Raw genomic sequence first — 23,292 nt, 5'->3', positions numbered from 1 at the left:
TTTCGGATCGGAGCGGTGGGTTGCGCCACCAAGCTCTTGGTATTATACTGCCTAATGTCGTACCTTGGTTAAACAATAAAAAAGAGAAAAAAAGCACTATGAACTACCCCACCGAAATTTTCTCATCCCCTATTTCGAACTGTGCTTTTGTACGTCTCCGTTTTTTTGCCGTTTCCCTACTTTTCTTCCACCAATCCTCTAATCGCCTCTTACCAATGCCTATTGCGGACATCTTTACTTTTACACTGCTCTCGCTGAACCCAAGTGCTTCAAGGAGGACAGTGGCGCCTAAATCGGCCGCTGGGTAGACGTCTTCACGTTCTAATAAAACAAGCTCCATAGTTTCCCTAGCTTTACCGCAGCAAGCACGTGCTTCTTCTTTCTTATATCTCGCTTTATAGGTGCATGTTCTAAGGCATACCGATCTCGCTTCGACAACTAATGAGCTTCCCTTTGAGTTATCATAAATGGTTTCTTTCCTGATTTCGTTTTTTCCTCTAATGTAGTTACTCATGGCAGGTTTCTTTTCCATTGCCGCCACCCATGAGATTAATTCAGCCTCTCTGACTTACCGCTTGACCTTCTTTGTTACTGTGTTGCCCACCCTACAGTCCGCATACTTGCTGGTAAGCTTCCTAGTTCTTTTCCTCCCCTGTGAATCAGTGTTTTTTCCTGTACAGATACTGGAACACTCTCCCAGCCCATTTACTTTCTTCCATATTCCTCAACCGTTCTTCATACTCAATTTTACTACGAGCTTCCCACAATTCAAAACCTGTCCAGCCCATATCACCCTGCACAGCTTCATTTGTAGTCTTCCCGTGCTCGCCCAATGCGAGGCGACCCACTGACCTTTGGTTCCCGTCGATTCCTGATTGTACCGCTGATTTAAAGCAAATAACTGCATTTCCAAAAGGAAGTCCTGGAACCATTACACCTTTCCACATACCTCTTAGGACCTCGTACCTCTTAGGACCTCGTAGTGGGCTTGGTGGCACCATCCGAGACGCAATGCTCAAACCTTTGTTCGTCTTCATACAGGTGTTCGTGCAAGGGCAAGTGCGCATCGGCGATGGCCTTCCGATACTGATCGAACATCTTCCTTCGACAACGTCATCAGTGCCATGCCTACACGTGCCCTACGCTGCGCTGATTCCGCACGTTGTCGAGCCGACTGACTCACCACCCGAGGCATCATGGGAGGTGGACCGTCCCTTCTGCGCACCGGCGACGACAGCGACGATGTCGAGACCGTATAAAACTGAGAGCCAACGGCGCGCCGACATCAGTGGGCTTGGTGGCACCATCCGAGACGCAATGCTCAAACCTTTGTTCGTCTTCATACAGGTGTTCGTGCAAGGGCAAGTGCGCATCGGCGATGGCCTTCCGATACTGATCGAACATCTTCCTTCGACAACGTCATCAGTGCCATGCCTACACGTGCCCTACGCTGCGCTGATTCCGCACGTTGTCGAGCCGACTGACTCACCACCCGAGGCATCATGGGAGGTGGACCGTCCCTTCTGCGCACCGGCGACGACAGCGACGATGTCGAGACCGTATAAAACTGAGAGCCAACGGCGCGCCGACTTCAGTGGGCTTGGTGGCACCATCCGAGACGCAATGCTCAAACCTTTGTTCGTCTTCATACAGGTTGGTGATAAATGGTCCTTTTCTAAATGCTTGAGAACCAGCTTTGTTGGGTTAGTGGTGCTGCCAAGCCCCGGCTGTCTTTTTCGCTGTTACTGTGAATCATTGCATGTTGTGCGTTTGCTATTACAACTGAGTGGAGATGTGGAGGAAAATCCGGGGCCTAAGATTGACGAAGTTCTTAAAGTGGTTACTGAAATTCAGGCCTCTCAAACGCTTCTTCAGACCGGGTTACTTAATGTGCAGACTAGGCTGACAGAAATTGAAGGAGCACTCGCATCACTTAAACTATACCAGGAGAAGGTTGATAAGTGTGAAGTAGCAATTACGGCCGTACAGAAAGAAGTGTCACACATGGCCAAAAAACTGGATGATCTAGAAAATCGGAGCCGCCGCAATAACGTTGTCATCTTTGGTCTAAAGGAAGACAATGATGAAACTAATACATCCTTGGCAAAACATGTCACGGAGAGCATATTTAAAGAAAAGCTAGGCGTAGAGGTGCGATCACTCGAACGCATTCATCGCATTGGTAGAAAGACTAAGAACAAAGAACGACCAGTAATACTACGCTTGTATGACTTCTCTGAAAAAGCTGCCGTCCTTCGTAACTGTTTCAAACTGGAAACCAATACCATATCTATTTCTGAGGATTTTTCGCCAGCTGTTCGGGAAGTGCGAAAAAAATTGTGGCAGTCGTCGCAGGTTAATCGCGCGAAAGGTGAAAAGGTGAGCCTTCGGTTTGATAAAATGAAGATTGGCAACAGCTGGTACGCGTGGGACGGCGAGAAAAATAAAAGAACGGTGATTAAGCGTGCACACGTTGACGATGACGCTGTTCCGCCCGGAAATGATAAATGACCGCAAAACACAAGCACCTTGACACTATTGTGCCTTAATGCACGTAGCATTGTGAACAAAAGAGAAAAATTAGAAGAAATTGTCTTGTTGTACTCCCCTGACATCACGGTGATTACCGAAACCTGGCTGCACCCCGACATTCATGACTCTGAAGTAGCTCCAGTGGCTTATAGCCTCCTTCGCACAGACCGTGACGGTCGCGGTGGGGGCGTAGCCCTAGTAATAAAAAATAGCGTTTTATTTCACAAACACGAGGGCATACCTAGTCATGAAAGCATCTGGTGTACCGTCAACGTGTGCGGAATGTCTATTCTGATAGGTGGTGTGTACAGGCGTCCTAACGCTTCCGTCGAATACATGATGCAATTGCACGATTTCCTCCACACCAAGGTAAATGCCAGAACCAAGCTGATATTAACCGGCGATTTCAATCTGGCAGGAATAGACTGGGATAACCTAACGTTTGGGGCTAGGGAAAAGGAAAGCTGTCACCAACTGCTGAAAATAATGTTTAGCTTCTCATTATCGCAGCTAGTTAACCATCCAACAAGGCAGCAGGGAGGCGTCGCATCAGTGCTAGACCTGGCATTTGTCTCAAACACTTTCGAACCAGAAATTAGCATAGAAGATGGTATTTCTGATCACAAAATGATTTTGTTGACCTTTTCTGGGCTGACGTCACAGGCGGGTCACCAAGATCATCCTTACACTGATTTTAAAGATTATAGCAGAGCAGATGACGTCAGCATCATAGATTATTTAGAAACTGTGTTTGAGGATTTCACACTACTGCCTTCATATGATGTTAACGGATTGTGGGAGAAATTTAAGGGTGCCATAAAACATTGTGAAGAAAATTTTATCCCCACAATACGTAAACGAACAAATAGAAAAACACCCTGGATTACCCGCAGTATCATCCACTTGAAAAGAAAAGTGCAAAGGATGCGCAGGAAGAAACATAACCCAGGGGAAATCGCGCATCTTTCGGCTGCGTTGAAATTTGAATTAAAAAAGGCGAGAGATAACTTTTTCTCGAATACTCTGACGAACTTCATGCACAATCAGCCGCACAAATTCTGGCGCTATCTGTCAAAACCTGAAAACCCAATAGTAGAAATTGAAATCGCAGGTGTTCCTACCCATGATGCACACACTATTGCTAACGCTTTTAATGCCCATTTCCAATCCGTGTTCACACGCTCTCCCCGTCCAAGTGATGTTTCGTTTGGATCTGATCCAGCGATGCCTGACGTAGTTATAGCTGAGCCAGGCATACTGAACCTGCTCTTGAACATTGACACAAAGAAAACGCCCGGCCCCGATAATATTTCGAATACGTTTCTAAAAAGATTTGCTGCCCAACTGGCTCCGTTCTTACACAGGATTTTTGCGGCGTCTCTCCAAGCAGCTGCATTACCTTCAGACTGGCTCGTCGCAAAAGTAATCCCGATTCCCAAAGGTGGCAATAGGTTGCACATAGACACATACCGACCAATTTCTTTAACAAGCTGTTGTTGCAAATTAATGGAGCACATTATTAACAAATCCATTATTAGTTACTTAGAAAACAATAACCTGATATACCCTAACCAGCATGGCTTCAGGAAGGGCCTTTCTACAGTGACACAGCTATTGGAAATTTCGCATGACTTTGCAGAGATAATTAATTCCGGACTACAAGGAGACGCCATATTCGTCGATTTCTCAAAAGCCTTCGATCGCGTGCCTCACTGTGAACTGATCGAAAAACTTAAACTTATTGGAATTGCATCTAACACTGTTGCGTGGATAGCATCTTACCTCTCACTCAGATCCCAATATGTATCAGTAAACAATAATGAGTCAGAGAGCCTTGAAGTCTTTTCTGGTGTGCCACAGGGGTCCGTGCTGGGGCCATTGCTCTTTCTTGTGTATGTCAACGACATCCCATCATGTGTTGAGCCTAACGTAACCGTACGTCTTTTTGCAGATGATTGTGTTGTCTACACAACTGTTCGGTCTGTGGATGATCAAATTAAACTAAACACCTCACTAAACAGCATTGCCGATTGGTGTGATAGGTGGGGAATGAAGTTAAACATCAGTAAAACAGCATGCATCACTTTTACACATAAAAAGGTACCTAATATGTTCACTTACAACATAAGAGGCACGGCTATAATAAGATCAGATACTGTAAAATATTTGGGTGTGACATTCTCAAGCTCGCTCAAATGGGACACTCATATTGACATCACATGTGCAAAGGCATTTAAGCTGCTCAATTTCTTACGTCGGAAATTGGCAACAGCACCATCCGATGTCAAATTAACTGCGTATAAAACCCTCGTTCAACCAATACTTGAGTATGCCAGCATTGTATGGTCCCCGCAGCAGTCTTACCTCATTGATAAACTTGATAGAATACAGCGCATGGCACTTCGTTTCATTTATTCCAGATACTCTCCATACGACAGCGTCACTGCTTTACGTGAACAAGCACATATCCCGACTCTAATATCAGGACGGCGTATCGCTGCCTTGAAGTTTCTTTTCCTTCTTTATCACGGGCACATAAATATTGATAAAACAAAGTACATTAGGCCACCCTTCCAACATTCCGAAAGAACAAATCACCGTAAGTGCATCAGGCAGTTTTCTGCGCGTTGCAACACATTTAAATATTCATTTTTTCCATCTGCAATTGAAGCCTGGAACCGTCTGCCGGAACCAATTGCACAAGTTGACTCCATTGAAGTATTTGCAACCAAGATACGTGCACTTTTTTATGATTAGGTCTGTTTCCGATTATGTACTGCTTCGCTACAACGTTGTGTTGCCCAACTGTGTTTTGGCCGTTTCCCGCCACATCTTAATTGTTCGTAGCTCTTACCACTTCCCTGCATTATATGCCTTGTACTAATTGCTTTCGTCTGTCGTTTTTTTTTCGCGTGTTATATCTTTCAATTGTAATAATTGGCGTGTTTCATTGCCTTCTACTTAATTGTTCGTAGCTCTTACCACTTCCCTGTATTATATGCCTTGTACTAATTGCTTTAGTCTGTCGTTTTTTTTTTTTCGCGTGTTATATCATTCAAATGTAATAATTGGCGTGTTTCATTGCCTTCTATTTTGACCAACAATGTTTCGTTGTTTTGATTGTGACCCACTCCTGTATGAGCCTGTAAAAGGCTTACAGTATTGCTAAATAAATAAATAAAAAAAAATATTGTATTCCCATAGCGCTCTGTGCTTCATTATGGCTGCATTTCTCTTCCCCTTCACTGTTATTGTTTTTTGCTGTGTTTCCAAATATTTATTGTCTTCGTTTATCCATATACCAAGGTATTTATATTCTGTTACCCGAGGTATTTTCTGGCCCTGTATCTCCACTGCCTGTTCACTGTTTTCATTGAATACCATAACACCTGATTTTCTGACACTAAATTTCAAACCTAAATTGTTGCCTTCCTGCCCACACATATTAGCCAGACGTTGCAAATCACTTTGCTTGTTAGTTAGCAACACAATGTCGTCCGCATAAAATAAACCTGGAAGCTGCTGCTCTATTACTGTACCCGCCTGTTTGTATGAGAGATTAAACCCGATATTACTTCCTTCTAGCGCCCTCTCCATCGTCACCATGTACATCATAAACAGCAGCGGGGATAAAGGGCACCCCTGCCTCAGTCCCTTGTTGATATGAAATTTCTCCTCACTCCTCAGCCCTTCCCATTCTACGCAAACGGTATTTTCTAGGTAAATCTCTCTCAAAAGCTGTAGATAATCGCCACCTAAGCCTTCCCCTTCCAGAATTTCCCACAAAATGTTGCGGTCTACGTTGTCATAGGCTCCTGTAATGTCTAAAAAGGCCGCACACAACGGTCTGCTTTCTGCTTTTGATATTTCAATACACTGAGTAAGAACAAACAAGTTATTCATCCAAACGCCTACCTATTCTGAAGCGATTCTGAAGTTCTCCCAAAATGCCATTATTCTCTGCCCATGCTTGAAGCTTTAAGTTGATTGCCTGCATTGATACCTTGTATATTACCTATGTAATGGTCAACGGTCTACACGAGTGAATTTAATCTTTCTCCCCCTTACCTTTATAAATAAAATTCATGTAGAGAGGTAGGAGCGACTCCTGCCACTAAGAAGTTGACGGGAAGCGCCATGGTGAACAATGATGTTGTGAAACAGAAAGTTGGCTACGTCTGTTGGAAGGGCCCTGGTGAACCCGAACCAAGTTGTATAATCAGTTGTGACGGCAATACACTTGTTGCATCAGTCACATGTGGAGAAAGGTGCCAAGAGGTCTACACCAACGCGATAGAAGGGTTCGGTAGGAATGCCGAGAGGTAAATGTAAACCAGCAGCGAGAACAGATGGCTTCTTCTGTAGTTGACATAACTACAGAAGCGACGCGACGCAGACAGATCGGTACAGACCAGGCCGAAAGAATCGTCGCCGGACATGGTGGTATGTACCGATTATCCGAGGTGACGAAATGCTGGTAGATCGTATAGCTTGGACAGAACAGTGGTGCGAAGATGCCGGGGAAGGACCAGCACCATCTCAGATCCACTAGGGCACATGTTGCGCCGATATAAAGTGCCGTCGTGGAATAGGAACATGCCAAGAGGATCACATGACCTAGATGTGAGCTTGTCCTTGATACCACAAATGCTGGATCTCGGCGCTGTTCGGTGGCGAGGTCAGCGAAGCACATAGCGAAAATACAGAAGCAGAAGCATAGGTCGCAGGAACATCAGGAGCATCGTCTGGGTGATAGTACAAGAAGTTGGCATATTGGTGTAAACTCGTACAAGCAACTGTGTACGAGTATTCCTGTAGGCGTAGTGCCCAGTGACTTAGGCAATCGGTAGGGTCTTTGAGGGACGAAAGCCAGCAGAGCGCATGATGGTCTGTGGTGAAGGCAAAGGGCCGAACACATAGGTAAGTGCGAGATTTCGCCACTGCCTAGATGAAAACGTTTTATTTAAAGAAAAAAAGAAAAAAAAGGAGAGGGGAGTTAGGAGAAGGGTGGTCGGATTCCTATTCCGGAATTCCGTTGGCTAAGGCCGCCGCCCTAGCTCTTTCCACGAGGGCTCGCTGGTCCTTGAGGGTTGAGCTGGACAGGGCTGCCTCCCATCCTTCCCACGTTGGCTGTCTTATAGTTTCTAAGGCACTATTAGCCTGGCAGGCCCATACCATATATGGTACAGATCTGCTTCCTGCCCGCAGAATTTACACTCGGCCGAAAAAGATTGTGGCTCAATAGCATGTAGTTTCACTGGGTGATTAAATGACAGGGTTTGTAACCTTCGTAAATGGCATTCTTCTGATTTGTCTAATCCCTTAGCTGGGCCCGGGTATTTTCGTCGCGATAAGCGCAAGTGTTGTAATACGTCTGCATAAGTTATTAATGGCACTGGGATGTCCGAGTCTTCGGGGAGGGAGGAGGAGGGACCCTGGGGGAGAAAAGCTCGGGCGGCAGCGTGTGCACGCTCGTTTCCCTCTACACCCTCGTGACCTGGAACCCAAATCAGCTCTTTGCGCGAAGCGAAGACCCCAGATTGTTTGAGGATCCTGCAAGCTAGCGGTGCAATTCGACCCCGCGTGTAATTCCTATATGCAGTTTGCGAGTCTGTAATGATGTATTCTGAACTAGGATGCGAAGCCGCCATGGCGATCGCCGCCTCTTCCAATTCTGCAATTTCCCCGTGCCGAACAGAAAGTCCATTGACCGTCTGCCCTTGATGCACCACCGATATTGTGGAGACTCCTCCCACCGGACCTGCAGCATCCACGAAGAAGGCCCCCTCTAATTTAGAAAAGATCTGATCCATCTTCTTGGCTCTTGCCCTCCTCCTTGCTTGATGATATTCTGGGTGCATGTTTTTAGGAAGGGGCAGAGTCGCGAATTTGCCCCTCCACTCTTTCGGAATGTCTTGTCTTGTTGCCGTATAGTAAGGACAGCTGATATTTAGGTCCTCTAGTACCTTGCGTCCTGTTTTCGTTCCTGCCAATCTGGCATATTGACTTAATAGGTGGGCCTCAATTATCTCATCTGTTGTATTGTGCACCCCCAACTGCAATAAGCGCTCTGTAGATGTTTTGACCGACAGTCCTAGTGCCTTCTTATATGCTGTTCTGATCATGACATCGAAATGTTTTAAATCGCACCTCCTCATCCGAAGGTACGGAGCGACGTACACAATTCTGCTGAGTATAAAGGCTTTGACCAATCGAAGAGTGTCGTTCTCCATCATGCCTCTCGTTTTATTGGTGATACGTGTGATCATTCGCATTACTTGTTCGCATGATGTACGGAGTTGAGTAATCATTGCTGCGTTGACACCCTTGTTGTTAACCAGTAATCCCAGGATACGCACTGTGTCCACTTCAGGGATCGCAGCGTCGTGCACCCTAATTTTGACCGGGGCTTCATCTTCTCGTCTGCGCATGATTAGAAGTGCCGATTTTTCCGGAGAGCAGCGCAGTCCGCACTCCTCGGCATATTTTTGGACTGTCGAAGCAGCCTCTTGGAGCGGCTCTTCCATCTGCCCCAGACTGCCCTTCGTCACCCAGACCGTGATGTCATCTGCATAGAGGGCGTGCCGAATTCCCTCTATGCGATCGAGTTGCTCAGGCAAATTTATAAGAGCAATATTGAAGAGCAGAGGGGAGAGGACGGCTCCTTGTGGCGTACTCCTGGTGCCCATAGGGATTGGCTGGGACCTAAAATCTCCAATTTTTACATGAGCCTGTCTGTCTAGTAGGAAGTCTCTGATGTATTCAAAAGTCCTTCTTCCACACTGTGTCTTCCGCAGGTTCTCCAGAATCTTTGAGTGCTTCACATTATCGAAAGCGCCTTTGAGATCCAGCTAGGGCTAAGATGGCTCTGCTACTGCGTTGGTTGGGTCGGTCAATAACTTCCATCTTGAGCTGCAGCAGTACGTCTTGCGTGGATAGGCGCTCCCTGAAGCCAAACATGGTGTGGGGCATGTAATCGTTTTCCTCCAAATACGCTGAAAGTCTGGCATGCACAGCTTTCTCCATCAGCTTGCCGGCACATGACGTGAGCGAAATCGGACGGAGGTTGTTAATATTTACCGCTTTGCCCGGCTTAGGGATAAAGCTGACGTCTGCCGATTTCCACGAAAGGGGCAGCTTGCCAGCTCTCCAGCACTCATTGACATAATCCGTCAGCTGGCCTAGCATCTTCTTGTTCATGTTGGCGAGCAAGCCGACTGTAACTTTGTCCTGTCCTGGCGTCGTACCTCTTCTCATGGTTAGGAGCGCCGCCTGTATTTCTTCTACTTCGAAGTCTCTGTCGAGTTCTGGATTATCTTTGCCTTCATACTGCAACACAGGCTCGTCATCTTTGGTCGTACAGAGGAATTTGCTCGTCAGGGCTGCCACCAGCTGCTCATCCGTACCCTCATAGCCGTGGAGGGCTCTCTTGAGGTTCCGCTGCTGCTCTGCGCTCGTCTTGCTGGGTTCGATGAGGCATCGCAGGAGGCTCCACGTCGACTTGACGCCAAGCCCACCTCTTAATGAGTCGCACTTGATTAGCCAGTTGTTTTTGGCTAAGGTCCACGCGTATTCCTCCGCTTGTCGTGTAATGTCAGCGATCTTGATTTTAAGCTTGCGATTGTGTTTTTGCTTTTTCCACCTTCTGGCGAGGCCTCTCCTGGCCTCCCAGAGGTGGAGAAGGTGGTTGTCGACTGCCGGGACATCCTCTGAGGTGTGCAGCGTTCTTGTGACTTTCTCTCTGGCAGCTAGAAGAGACTCAGCCCATTGCTCATAATCTTCAATAGGCGAGTCGAGCTGAGGACCCTTGGACTCTCGAAAAAGCGACCAATTCGTAAGCCGAGCTTGTCCCCTGTGTTTACGATGCTTGTTGTGGTCTAGGCAAATTCGGAGTATATAATGATCACTGCCTAAGGTTTCGTGCGTATTTTGCCACTCGCAATTTTTAACATTTTTGACTAGCGTTAAATCTGGGCATGTGTCTCTTGAAACGCTATTGCCTATTCTTGTAGGATGCTGCGGGTCCGTCAGAATAGTAAGGGCCATATCCGATATTGCTGCTGCCAGTTTCCTGCCTTTTACGTTTTCGTTGTGGTAACCCCAAAGAAAGCTGTGCGCGTTAAAATCCCCCACTATAATGAGAGGCGCAGTTTTTGCAGCCTGCATTGCTTTTGGAAAAATTTCGTCAGAGACTGCTGTCCTGTGTTTAGGGCGGCTGTATATGTTAAGTACGTACGCCCCTTTACTGGAACGAGTGTTAGGGAGGATACGAATAAACACATGCTCTATTTCAGCATTAAGTTCGAGGTCTATAGTTGAAGCCGTACTGTCTTTGTGTACAAGTATGCAAGTCGAAGTGTTAGTTTGATGCGTACTGTACGACCTGAGTTTAACTGCGACATTAGAGAGTTTTAGCTTGCGCGTTTTTACGGCCAGCGGAGCGGAGCGGGCGAGCGCAGACGCCACTGCGCATGCGCACGTCGCTGGGCCGGCCAGCGTTTTTACGGAGCGCAGCTTACGCCCGCTGGGAAGCCCTCTCCAGCGGAGCGATAGGCAGCGCGCGAGCGTGCGTAAAAGCGCGCGGGCGTGTATGGGTATTCAAGATGGCAGCCGTCAACACAAGCGCCGGCGCTGCTGCGTTGTCGACGGCGACCGCTGCTCAGGCCCGTTTAGAAGTTTAACCAAATAACTAACTAAAAACACATAACCTACCTTTATTAAACAGTTTCAGCGCATTATTAGCAGGTTTAATTGATATTCTTTTCACTCTAACTCGAATTGTGACCAATAGGTGGAGCAGCAGAGCAAGTGACTCTACTCCGCTCGAAAAGACGGGCGATCCGCCCGGCTAAAACTATTTTCTCGCGCGCCTCTCCGCTGGTGTATCCGCTCGCCCGCTCCGCCCCGCTGGCCGTAAAAACGCTCAAGCTAAAACTCTCTATTAACGTCCTGTAACGCGATTACATCCGGCCTCTCATCTAGACAGTCCACATACTGTTGCAGAGATTCCCGCTTACGTTTAAAACCCCTGCAGTTCCATTGTAATATTGTTAACTTAGTTTGACGAGCCATATTCCAAACTGGAAGAGGTCACTCCTTGTTCTTTACTCAGGTCAAGCGCATCATCAGACGCAATCTGCCTGGTGCCCATTTTTCCTGTCAATCTGGGTGTCTTAGCTCGCGCGCATTCAGCGAATTCTTGTAACTTACGGTCAATTCTAATCTCGTAAGCATGGAGTTATGAGAGATGCGGCTCTAACATTTTATGAATTGTCTGCTCTGTCATTCCTTGTAAGTTCTGCTCAATTTTTTTGCTTAGCGTCTCTTCAATTCTTTCTACGCTAGCCTGTAGGCTTGGTAGCATGCGACATTGCATTTTCTCGATTTCCTCTCGCATGCGCTTTTCCATGCTTTCCATCCATGAACTGAATTTATTTGTAATTGCGTCCACATCTGCGCGTGTCGTACACTCCGCTGTCAGGGGTGCAGCCGCCAATGCTACGCTGCCGCCCGACGCTCCTCGGCCGAATTCTGACATACGAGGGGGTGACTTGGTCGCACTACCTGACGGCAGCGGGGGAGGGTTGTCCTCCTCCATCGCCTGAGCTGAGGGTACCTGAAGTGCCCTAGAGTTTCCTGTATCGTTCGCTGCCGTCTTCTCTCTAAGTTGTTGTATTTCTAGTTTGAGCCTTTCGTTCTCCGCCCTAAGTCTCTCATTAGCCAACGTGAGGGGAGGGGAGGCAACCACACTGGCCCAGCTCACCTTGTTGCTGCTCGTTTTGTTCCCGGGACTGTGTTCTGGCTCTGGCCCATCGTGCTTGTCTGCTGGACGACCGCCTCCTTTAGGGCAACCTCGGAAGGCTCCTGCATGCGGTCGAGGCGATGGGGACGCCCCCTGCGTCCGAGCTTGCAGGTCGGGGGCTTCGCTCCCTCCAGCGTTCCTGGAGTGATGTTGCTGACTGGCTTTTCCATTGACGGGCTTCCGCTTGGCCCCAGTTCCAGCACCGCCTCTCCTGTACTTTTGCGTGCACTGAATTTATCCCGTGGCATGAGGGCCCCCGCAAATGAGGCAGCTGGGTTGACACTCGTGGCCCTCTTCTAGATCCGTCTCGCCGCAAGCCTGGCATCGACCGGCCTGTGGATTAGGGAAAACATCGGCGCGATGTCCGATCGTGCCGCAGCGGGGACAGGCTGGCGTCGTCTTGCGGTAGAGGCGAACCGGCACAGCTTCGCCCCAATAATAAACGTTGAAAGGCACACTCCGGCCCTCGAACGTGATCGCTGCTACGTTGGTCTCTCCTAATTTTCGGACTCCTACTACGGGAGCCTCTGGCGAATAAATGGCTTGAGTAATATCCGCTTCAGTGGCTGTGGGATCCACTTGAATAACACCACGGCTTGTGTTGTCCGATGACTTGAGGTAAGCTTGAACCACTCGGGCCTGTCCTCCGAGTTGGAGCTGTCCGATCGCAAGGACCTGACGAATAAGTTGGGCGTTCTTGATGCCAATAATAATGATATTCTGGTCCCAGGCCGGCCAAATAGCGAGCGCCTGCGACGCCCGCGGAAGGCCGGCAGCAGCGTACGTTGCTTCCCCGATCTGGTTGCTGCCCTTAAATTGTGCCAGGTTCAGAGTTCCCTTTGGCTTGATGATGACCACAGCGTCTTCCGCTCCGAATTTCGGCATGACTTGTGGCTTCCAGCGTTTACTTTGAGCGTGCTTGCCAAGAGCTAGAGTGGTGACGTGGCCGTCACTGCCGCCACCGTGGCTGCGTTGATGTTCGGAACGGGCGCGCGTCGGGGTTGCTCGCTCCCACTGTTCTAACTTTTTCTGGATGGTATACTCCGTAGTTTCATCAAAAACTGGCGTCTCCGCGGTCGAAAGCTCCATTTCTCGCATGCTGTCTGGGTCATAGCCCCGTACGAGAGCCATGGAGGCCGCGTCTGGTGCCGCGTCCGTGGCTACCGCGCCTACGGCGTTCGAGTGGTTGAAGAATAGAGTCCCGTTGAACTGCCAAAAATTGGCCCACCTGGATAATAATGATGTTCACGGGTTCCTGGTAACTTCACGGATTTAGTCCAAGTGGTTTCGGGCGGTGCAGAACAAATTTTTGGCGGCAGGACATCGATTCGATGGAGCCGACGTGAAATGCGTCCACTCTCCTTGACAGCTCACAGCACCCCCCGCCACTGCCTAGAGAAGTGCAAGGCACTCACGTTCAGTAATGAAATAATTCCGCTCATCTGGAGAAAGCAGACGGCTGGCGTAGGCAATGAGGCGGTTGTGGTGTCATTGACGTTGGCAAAAAATGGCACCGATTCCATGACCACTGTCATCAGTGCCGACTTCTGTTGGAGCCGTCTGGTCGAACTGCGCAAGAAGGAATGGAGATATTAGGAGAGATAAACTTCGCGAAGCCAGTTGCTTGTTCACGTCCACAAGAAAATGAAACGCCTGCCTTCAGAAGAGCAGAGGGCGGGTGACGTCCGCAAAATTGTGCATGAGGCGGCGTAAGTACGAGCACTGGCTCACGAAGCTCCGGACATATTTAGCACGTGTGGGCACGGGGAACTTCTGTGCAGCACAAGCTTTGTCCGGGTCTGGGCGCACAACAGATGAATCAAGACAAGATGACCGAGGACAGTAATTTGGCGACGTCCGAAGGGACATTTAGACGAATTAAGTTGAAGGCCAGCATTGCGAAAAGCAGAAAGAACGAGCGAGAAGCAATCGTGGTGCGTAGCAAAATTAGGAGCAAAAACGATGGCGTCATCTAAGTAACAAATACAGACGGACCAGTTGAGATCATGAAGGAGTGTGTCCATCATGCGTTCAAAAGTAGATGGAGATTCACATAAGCCGAAGGGCATAAATTTGAACTGGTATAAGCCATCGGGTGTTACAAAGGCGTTTTTTTTCGCGTTCCATTTCGTCGACGGCAGTCTTCCAGTAACCGGAACTATAGTCAACGGAAGAAAAGTACTTCGCACCGTGACGGCAGTCGAGGGCGTCATCAAGGCATGGTAGAGGATAAACGTCTTTCTTGGTGATCTTGTTGAGGTGCCTATAATCCACGCAGAAGCACCAGCTATTAAAACAAGGAAAATCAGACATCCACCCGTTCGTAGCGATTACTACACGGGAAACCCATACGGGTTCCTCGAAAGAAAAGCCTCACAGCTGAAGAAAAATTCGTCCTGCCGGGACCTCCCTTTCCGGGGCAGCCGCTCTACCATCTGAGCTAACCAGGCGGCTAGCAGATAGCAGGGCGAAGTCGAATTTGTCGACAGCACGAAGCAACGGCAAGAGTTTGACGTAATAGTTCTGCGGAAAGCCGCAAGGTGGAGAGAAGTAATTAATAAAGCTGGCGTCCTTTTTATCTAGAACGACAGGGGGCGCCCAAGGACCATGGATGATGTTCAACGATTCATCGAGAGAGAATCTCCTCGACCTCCGTTTGAATTATTTGTCTTTTGACAAGGATAGACGGTATGGTCGCCTGGGAATAGGGTGTGCGTCACCGGTGTCAATATGGTGTGTCGTGAGAAAGGTCTGGCCTGTAGGACGACCTAGGTCAAAAATGTTGCTCAGCGCGAAGAGCAGTTGGCATAACTAGTTGGCGTGGTGAGGCGGAAGTTCGGGAGCAATTACGTTTGTGAGTTGAGGAAGATGTAAGGATTGGGAGGTCAATCCCGCCGTTCGTAACAGTTGTCAAGATTGGAGTCTGGCATGAATTAGATGGTAGCTGGCCCATGCCGTCGTCCAACTTATCCACGCTGAGGACGTTGTTGAAGGGAAGGACTGCTTCTCATCGAGAACGAGGAATATGGGTTTATTTACAGTATCTACATAAGGACGTTGCAGTTCATCAGTCTAGCATGACTGCGAGAGAAAGCAGACTGAGCAGCCGCACAACAGCGGCTTATAAACATTCGGTGCTCCCTCGATTGCAAGGTGAGAGAAACGTTCGACCAGGCACCGAGACGAGCAGCCTCATTGAGCGACGGCTTGCACACACACACACACTTCTGCACAGGTTCACGGTCCCCAACCGAGGTCAGACGGTCTTCGCAGAACTCAGGGCTGACGTCAGGAATGGTGCGTGGGAAGGGGCCTCGAACTACGTTCCCTCGGGGACTCCCTTATTCACAGCAGACGGGGTCGGAGGTGGCGTGTTCCGTCACAAAGCCTGGTTCGCCGAACTCATCTCAGCAATCCCGCGACGCAGAGTGGCGGACGCGACGTATTGTCCTTGGTACACAGTAGACTTAGTCACGCCGTCCGGTTAGAAGGTGACGGTTGCTCTCCAAGAAAAGTTGACGCCGCTGTCGCAACTGGCTGGCAAAACTTGCACCTCAGCGGGCCGTTCTTAACAAAGGACAGTCGACAAAGAAGAGTCAACGGGAGTCGACGTAATAAGAGCAGTCAAGGCTGAAAATAGGCAAACTCTATGAGGAAGACCGTTTACGCAAGGCTATGCCTTATGGTAACTGGCCACCCTGTATACGCAATGACTCATGACCTCGAGCGTAGCGGAATCTTGGAAAAACCGCTAACATAATCCTAATCCATAAGAAAAGGGACGCCAAAGACTTGAAAAATTATAGACCGTTCAAATTACTGTCCGTTGCTTACAAAGTATTTACTAAGATAATCGCAAATATAATCAGGAACACCTTAGACTTGTGTCAAGCAAAGAACCAGGCAGGATTCCATAAAGGCTACTCAACAATAGACCATATTCACACTATCAATCAGGTGATAGAGAAATGTGCGGAATATAACCAACCCTTATATATAGCTTTCATTGATTACGAGAAAGCGTTTCATTCTATCGAAACCTCAGCCGTCATGGAGGCATTACGGAATCAAGGTGTAGACGAGCAGTATGTAAATATACTGAAAAATATCTATAGCGGCTCCACAGCCACCGTAGTCCTCCATAAAGAAAGCAACAAAATCCCAATAAAGAAAGGCGTCAGGCAGGGATATACGATCTCTCCAATGCTATTCATAGTGTGTTTACAGGTTACAGGTGGACCTGGATTGGGAAGAATTGGGAGTAAGAGTTAACGGAGAATAGCTTAGTAACCTGCGATTCGCTGATGATATTGCCTTGCTTAGTAACTCAGGGGACCAATTGCAATGCATGCTCACTGACCTGGAGAGGCACAGCAGAAGAGTGGGTCTAAAATTAAGCTGCAGGGAACTAAAGTAATGTTTAACAGTCTCGGAAGAGAACAGTAGTTTACGATAGGTAGCGAGTAGAAGTGGTAAGGGAATAGATCTACTTAGGACAGGTAGTGACGGCGGATCCAGATCATTAGACTGATAAAATCAGAAGAGTAAGAATGGGCTGGGGTGCGTTTGGCAGGCATTCTCAGATCATTCTCAGGGGGCGGCAGAAAGTTAGGTGGGCGGATGAGATTAAGAAGTTTGCAGGGACGACATGGCCACAATTAGTACATGACCGCGGTTGTTGGAGAAGTATGGGAGAGGCCTTTGCCTTGCAGTGGGCGTAACCAGGCTGATGATGATGATGGTGATGCCTTGTGGTAGGACGTGGTCACTGATTCCGAAGTTGACGAGATGAAGGCTGGTAGAGTTGTTGGTGATACCGACGACGGTTTGTGTAAGAGCAGCGTGTCGAGCAAGGAGGACTTCCATGAGAGGAGATACAACACAGTCACCATCAGGCACAGGTGGAACTGTATTAAGCAGGACGCTGGTCATGGCTTGTGGGGCGAGTCGAATATGCTCAGCGAAGCAGAGCCTGCTGGGAACTTCCTCAGGAGGGTCAGGACAAAGCAAATAAAGTGGAACTTCATTGGGACATCTTCATCGTCATTGGGACAAACTTAAAGAACAGTAAGCAAAATAGATGTTTCGCCGCCACAGACACCAACGAGAGTGACACACGTTCCAATTGTGGCCAGTGTTCTTCCGCTAGCGACTCGCACAAGACATGACGTCGCAGCTGTCAGGACTTAAATGAGCTGTCTACGAAGCTGGTCGCTCATCAGATAGACGTACGCGCCTGTTTCAAGCAGAGCAGCAACAGGGACACCATCTACGTCACATCAAGTAAATTCCTCTCCGTCGGTAAGGTCAGTAGGGCAATTGCAATCCCGGTCGTTCTAGCAGCGTCACCTCTCGAAGCTCCACCCGTCAGTTTCCGTTGAGTGCAGGTACATGGGGGAGAGAGAACGGGAAACAGGGAATGAGCGAGACAGGGGTAGTCGTAGTGAGAGTGAACGACACTGCCATGTAGACGAGGACGCCTGCGTCGAGTTGGATGGCTCTGTGGAATCTTGCGGTGATAGACAAGCACCTGATGAGTGGCGGTAAGGTTGGAGTGCAGACTGATATTGTCATGACGTTCAAGTCAAGCGAGTCGAGGAAGCCGCTTCGAGACAAGGTCTCGGAACCGCGTCCGCGGCGGGTGCCCAGACCCACTAAAAAGACGCCGGACTCAAATCTTGTTGATTTGAAATAAAAGTTTACGCTCTCTCTCAAGTATTGCGGCAGTGGCGGGAAATGTGGCTAACGCGCCGGCACTTGATACGTATCGGCCGGTCATCGGATGTTCGGCATTCCGCTGGGTTGCTAAAAGGCCGACAGGGGTACTGGCCTCACGAAGAAGAGATTGTAGGAAAATGTAGGTGTCCCCTCGGTTGACGGAATAGATAGGCTGAATTCCAAGGTTCGATAACTCGTCGTGCACAACAGACTGCACAAGGGAAATCGACGGTCGAGCATAGTTCAAAGAGGTCTGGAAGCCAACCGGTTCCGGCGGCCACCTTCCGGCGAACGATACGGATGATGCTCTCAGGCGTTGACGGCCGATGCGCAGAGTGAAAGTCCTCGCACGAAGAGGTAGCAGCCGCGTTTCGAAGACGCATAAACTGGTGCGCGTTGCGACAATTTTTTGCTTCTTCGAAACGTTGACATTCATTAATTACGTCGGCTATGGTGGAAAAACTCTTATGCACGAAAAAATTGCAAGAATCGTCTGCTATGCCCTTCAGTACGTGGTTCACTTTGTCTTCTTCTGACATGCTCCCCTCAGCCTTGCGGCAAAGGGCAAAAAAGTCCTGGTTGTTCGTCACATGATTAGGTTGACGCCTCTACACGGGACTCATGTTCCCTTTGCGCCGCTCGCTGACGGCCGAAGAAGAGGTTTCCCGAACAACTCGTGGAGCTTTCGCTTACACTGCTCCCAGCTCATCAGTTCTTCCTTGTAATTTGGAAACCAGAGCCATGCCATTCCTTTGAGGTGGAAAATGATGCTAACCAGTATAACAGTTTGGTACCACCTGTTGTGGGCGCTGACGCCCTCGTACATTTGGAGCCGCTCACGGACATCAAGATTGTCGGTACCGGAAAGCGTTCCTGAGTCGCGGGACTGCGACGAGATGTCTGTCGACGTTGCAACCCCTTCTAACAATATATGCGTTTACGGCACTTAGTAGGAACGTCGGTGGTGCGTTAAAGCAGTGTTTTGGTCAGGGATCGGAGTTGGAGCCACATTTCACGAAAGGAGCAACTAGTTTTGCACTCTCCCGGCAAAGGGAAAGCTAGGTCTTTTTTTCTTTTTTTCTATTCACTTCCTGTAGACTCGTGTAGAGGAGTTTAGTGCTGGGCAGAGGTTATGAAGTCGTGTGCTGCACTTGGCTCACTGGGCTGTAGGCAATCACAGCAGGTTGCGCGTCGTCTTCTGCATCAGCAGACGAAAATCACGTGACTCCACACTTACCGGCTGCATATTTGTGTTAGGGGCGACAACACCCAAGGGAGCGTCGCATCGAGCCTTACTCGCAGCCGCTTGCCATCGCTCCTTGTAGGAGCAGGGATCGACGTCACACACGCTGCTATCGCGGACTGACGACGACGCGGACGGCCGTAGCATTAGCCACATCACGCTACCCTGAAACTAAACCTCATTGTAGAATTTTTCTTTCGTTAACAAATCTAGAGAAACTGCAGCTAAATACATGGCGAATGCGCACTGAAAGAAGGCAGCGCGGAGTCCAAAACAGCCTGCACCATCCATGGGTAAGATATGTAATATTACTTTCTTGGAAGGTTAGCTCACCTCTCTCTGTGACACATGGTCACGCAAGCACTTCGCTACCGTCTTCAGCAAATATTTACTATCGTCGCTATATGAGTAATATTGTTTGACGTTCGCTACCTGCATTCATTGAAACTGCAGTGTAGAAAGTGTAGTTGTCATGCTACACTACAGATAGAAAAAATGATTTCTTGTAGGTTGACGGAGGTAAACTTTTCTACGCCAAGTAAAAATATGGCGACTTCCTACACTAGTTACACTGGTATAGCCAGTGTAGATAAAAAATTGCCCTGGTCACTTCAAGAAGCACCAAATTTAAACCGTAAGGCGATTAATTAGAGCTGGCGTTGGAGCTGTAATTGCAGAGCAAGTGCGATTCATTCTTGACGCAGTAGCTTCTTGAGAGGCAGGGAGAGGGAGTGCATATGCGTCTGCACGTCTTGAATGTGCTGGCGCGTGTACTTGAGTATGTGTGCTTGCACGTGCTTGTGTCTCCCTATATATTTGAATCTGCTTGCGCATAAGAGCGCTTATGCGTCTGCGAGCATACGCGCGTTTGTGTATACGTTCATTTTCATGTGCGTGCGCACATTTTTCTGCGTGTGTACATGCGTGGGCGCATGTAAACATGCGTGGATGCAAAGGTGCCTGTTATCTGTGTCTATATGCCTGAGAGAGAGTGGTGAATGTCTGTTTGTGTGTATGTGTGTGTGTGAGCGAGCGAGCATTTCCTTGCTTGCACCTACTCTTGGATGCAAATGGGTAACAGACTTTAAAATTATGGGGTTCCTACATGTGAAAATCGCGATCTGATTGTTAGGCACGCCGTAGTGGGGGATTCCAGAATAATTTCGACCACCTGGGGATCTTTAACTTGCACCGAAATCCAAGTAAGATTTTTTCGCATTCCGCGCCCCCATCGAAATGCGGCCGCCGTGGACGAGATTTAATCCCGCGACCTCGTGCTTAGCAGCCCAGCACCACAGACAGTAAGCAAGCACGGCGCGGATATAGAGTTTACTTGAACCTTATTTATATCTACAGAGACAAGGATGAATGACATTGCCTTAATAGTGACACGTATACTTATCTTTATCGGGCGACCACGTTTGGCCGCCTAACAAATGTTATTGTGCAGCGCAGGACGCGCCTGCATGTAAAAGAAGTTTCTGGAAAGTTATCGATGCTTCTATCCGCTGTCTGTTGTCGCCGAACCTTGTGTTATCTGATTTCATCGCTTGACACGAATGGTGTAGAACTTTGTGGAAGGCACGCGGGTCCGAACGATTAGTCTGGAACATTCGACGACTGCTGTATAAAAGCCGACGCGCTTGACCCGCTGATCAGATTTTCGACGATCGCCGAGCGTGTTCGCCGCTATCGTTGTGGTATAATTCCAGCCTGTTTTGTGGGCACAGGTTCGCCCAATAAAAGTTTGTTTTGTCGTTCACAGTATTGCTACTGTGTTCTTTGACGTCACGACCACGTGACATCTGGTGGAGGTGCTTGTGCGTTCATGTACCGAACGCCCCCGCAAAGCCGCGATCCAAGCCCAAAGCCCGAGGACAAACCAACGTCGCCCAAGACCAGCGTGCTAGCCGCCGACTGCAAGGACTGTCCCCAGAGCGCGGACTTCTACCTGAGACGAGCAGGAAGATTGCCATCAAGTCCACCCCAATGGCAGCCCCAGCATCCCCCGTCGGGCTGCAGCAGCCCAGGGAACCCCCCATGTTCCGCGGTTCAACATTCGAGGACCCGAAAACCTGGCTCGAGACGTACGAGAGGGTCGCTGCATTTAACAGCTGGAACAGCGACGACAAACTGCGACATGTCTTCTTCGCATTGGAAAACGCTGCCAGAACGTGGTTCGAGAACAGAGAAGCCACCTTAACGACCTGGGACCTTTTCCGAAGCGGCTTCCTGCACATGTTCACAAGCGTCGTACGCCGAGAACGAGCCCAAGCACTACTAGAAACCCGAGTGCAGCTGCCTAACGAGACCACCACGATTTTTACAGAAGAAATGAGCCGCCTATTCCGCCACGCCGACCCGGAAATGTCGGAGGAAAAGAAAGTCCGGCTACTAATGCGGGGTGTAAAGGAGGAACTTTTCGCCGGTATGGTACGAAACCCACCGAAGACCGTCGACGAGTTTCTTCGCGAGGCCACTTGCATCGCGAAGACACTCGAGATGCGAAACCGGCAATTTGACCGCCGCACCAACTCTACAAACTATGCCGGACTTCAATCACTGGCCTCCAACCACCTGTGCGAGGCTATCAGGGCAGTCGTACGACAGGAGCTTCAGAAGATCTTCCCGTCGTCACAGCCTCAAGTGGCCTCAATCGCTGACATCGTCAAAGATGAGGTTCAGCGGTCGCTTGGAGTTCCGGAGGTGCAACCCCAATTACCGCAAACCCAGCCCGAAGCGATGACCTACGCCGCCGTCGTACGCCGTCAAGGTCTCCCTCCGCGACCACGCCAGGGCCCTGCGACGACGCAATTCCGTCGTCCGCCGCCGCCGCCGCCAGCCCGCCCACCCGTCGCCCAGCGCACCTACGCGAGGAAGACGGACATTTGGCGAGCCCCCGACCACCGCCCGCTCTGCTATCACTGCGGAGAAGCCGGCCATGTGTACCGCCGATGCCCGTACCGGGAGATGGGACTGCGAGGATTCGCCGTCAACGCTCCGCGCCCGCAGCAAGGTGAACGCCCTCGCGATATCGCCGACTACCTCGCCGCTACTCAGTGGAGCCCTCGACGACCGTCGCGTTCGCCATCACCAGGCCGCTACTTGTCGCCGCAGCGCCGACCATACGCTGGCCCAGCCCGGGGCCGGTCAGCGAGCCCATATCCGGAAAACTAAAAGCGGCAACCGATGGAGGTGCGGTTGCTATTCGTCGAACTGACGAAGATCCTCCGCCGCCGACGAAGACGACGAAGAAACCATCTCGACGATCTAATGAAGACACGCCGCCATCCCGACGAAGTCGTGAAGCCAAGACTACACCGAAGAAAGACGGCTTGATGCCGCGACGTTCCAGCTTCAGTTCAACGCGGCGCAGCCGTGATCCGACGCCAAGACCCAACTGCAACGCCAGACAAAGAACCACCGACCTCGACGTACTTCTCGACAGCCACGCAGTCACTGCCTTAGTCGACACAGGGGCTGATTACTCCGTAATGAGTGGACACATCGCCGCCCATTTGAAGAAAGTTAAAACTGCATGGGAAGGCCCTCAAATTCGAACCGCTGGAGGACACCTCATTACGCCGACTGGAGTCGGCACGGCAAGAATTACCGTTAATGACCGGACTTACCCTGCCACCTTCGTTATCCTCCAACAGTGTTCACGAGACGTCATTCTCGGCATGGACTTCCTGAACCAACACGGCGCAATCATCGACCTGAAGTCGAAGTCAATAACGCTGTCGGAAGATCAAGCGATACCGCCGGAGAGCCCTCGTAGTCACCACGCCTTGAGGGTGCTCGAAGATCAAGTGAGCATCCCGCCTCGCTCCAGCATTGTTATTTCGGTCGGCACCGAAACACCCGCTGACGTAGAAGGCGTCATCGAAGGCGACCAACGTCTACTGCTCGACCGTGAAATTTGCGTCGCAAGAGGGATCGCCCGACTGCACGGAGGAAACACGAAGGTGTTGCTGACAAACTTCAGCCAGGAGTT

General features: G+C 49.5%; 1 protein-coding gene across 1 annotated transcript; it reads right to left on the bottom strand.

Annotated features, from left to right (window-relative positions):
- Positions 1–9,357: 9,357 nt before the first annotated feature.
- Positions 9,358–12,504, bottom strand: LOC135917162 (uncharacterized). The gene is made up of 2 exons (XM_065450663.1): positions 12,296–12,504; positions 9,358–10,384 (listed from the first exon to the last, which is right to left on the bottom strand). The coding sequence occupies exons 1-2, from the start codon at positions 12,502–12,504 to the stop codon at positions 9,358–9,360; spliced, it is 1,236 nt and encodes a 411-aa protein (XP_065306735.1).
- Between the last annotated feature and the right edge of the window lie 10,788 nt (positions 12,505–23,292).

The sequence above is a fragment of the Dermacentor albipictus genome, chromosome 5 (genome assembly GCF_038994185.2).
Source record: "Dermacentor albipictus isolate Rhodes 1998 colony chromosome 5, USDA_Dalb.pri_finalv2, whole genome shotgun sequence".
Lineage (NCBI taxonomy): Eukaryota > Metazoa > Arthropoda > Arachnida > Ixodida > Ixodidae > Dermacentor > Dermacentor albipictus.
Note: the sequence above shows the minus strand (reverse complement) of the source record. Positions and strands in the feature narration are given on the sequence as shown.

Coding starts and splice junctions, on each gene's coding strand:
- LOC135917162 (XM_065450663.1), bottom strand. CDS start 12,504: ATGGAAAAGCCAGTCAGCAACATCACTCCAGGAACGCTGGAGGGAGCG. Junction 10,385..12,295: donor ACAAAACGAGCAGCAACAAG/GTGAGCTGGGCC, acceptor TCGTAAACACAG/GGGACAAGCTCGGCTTACGA.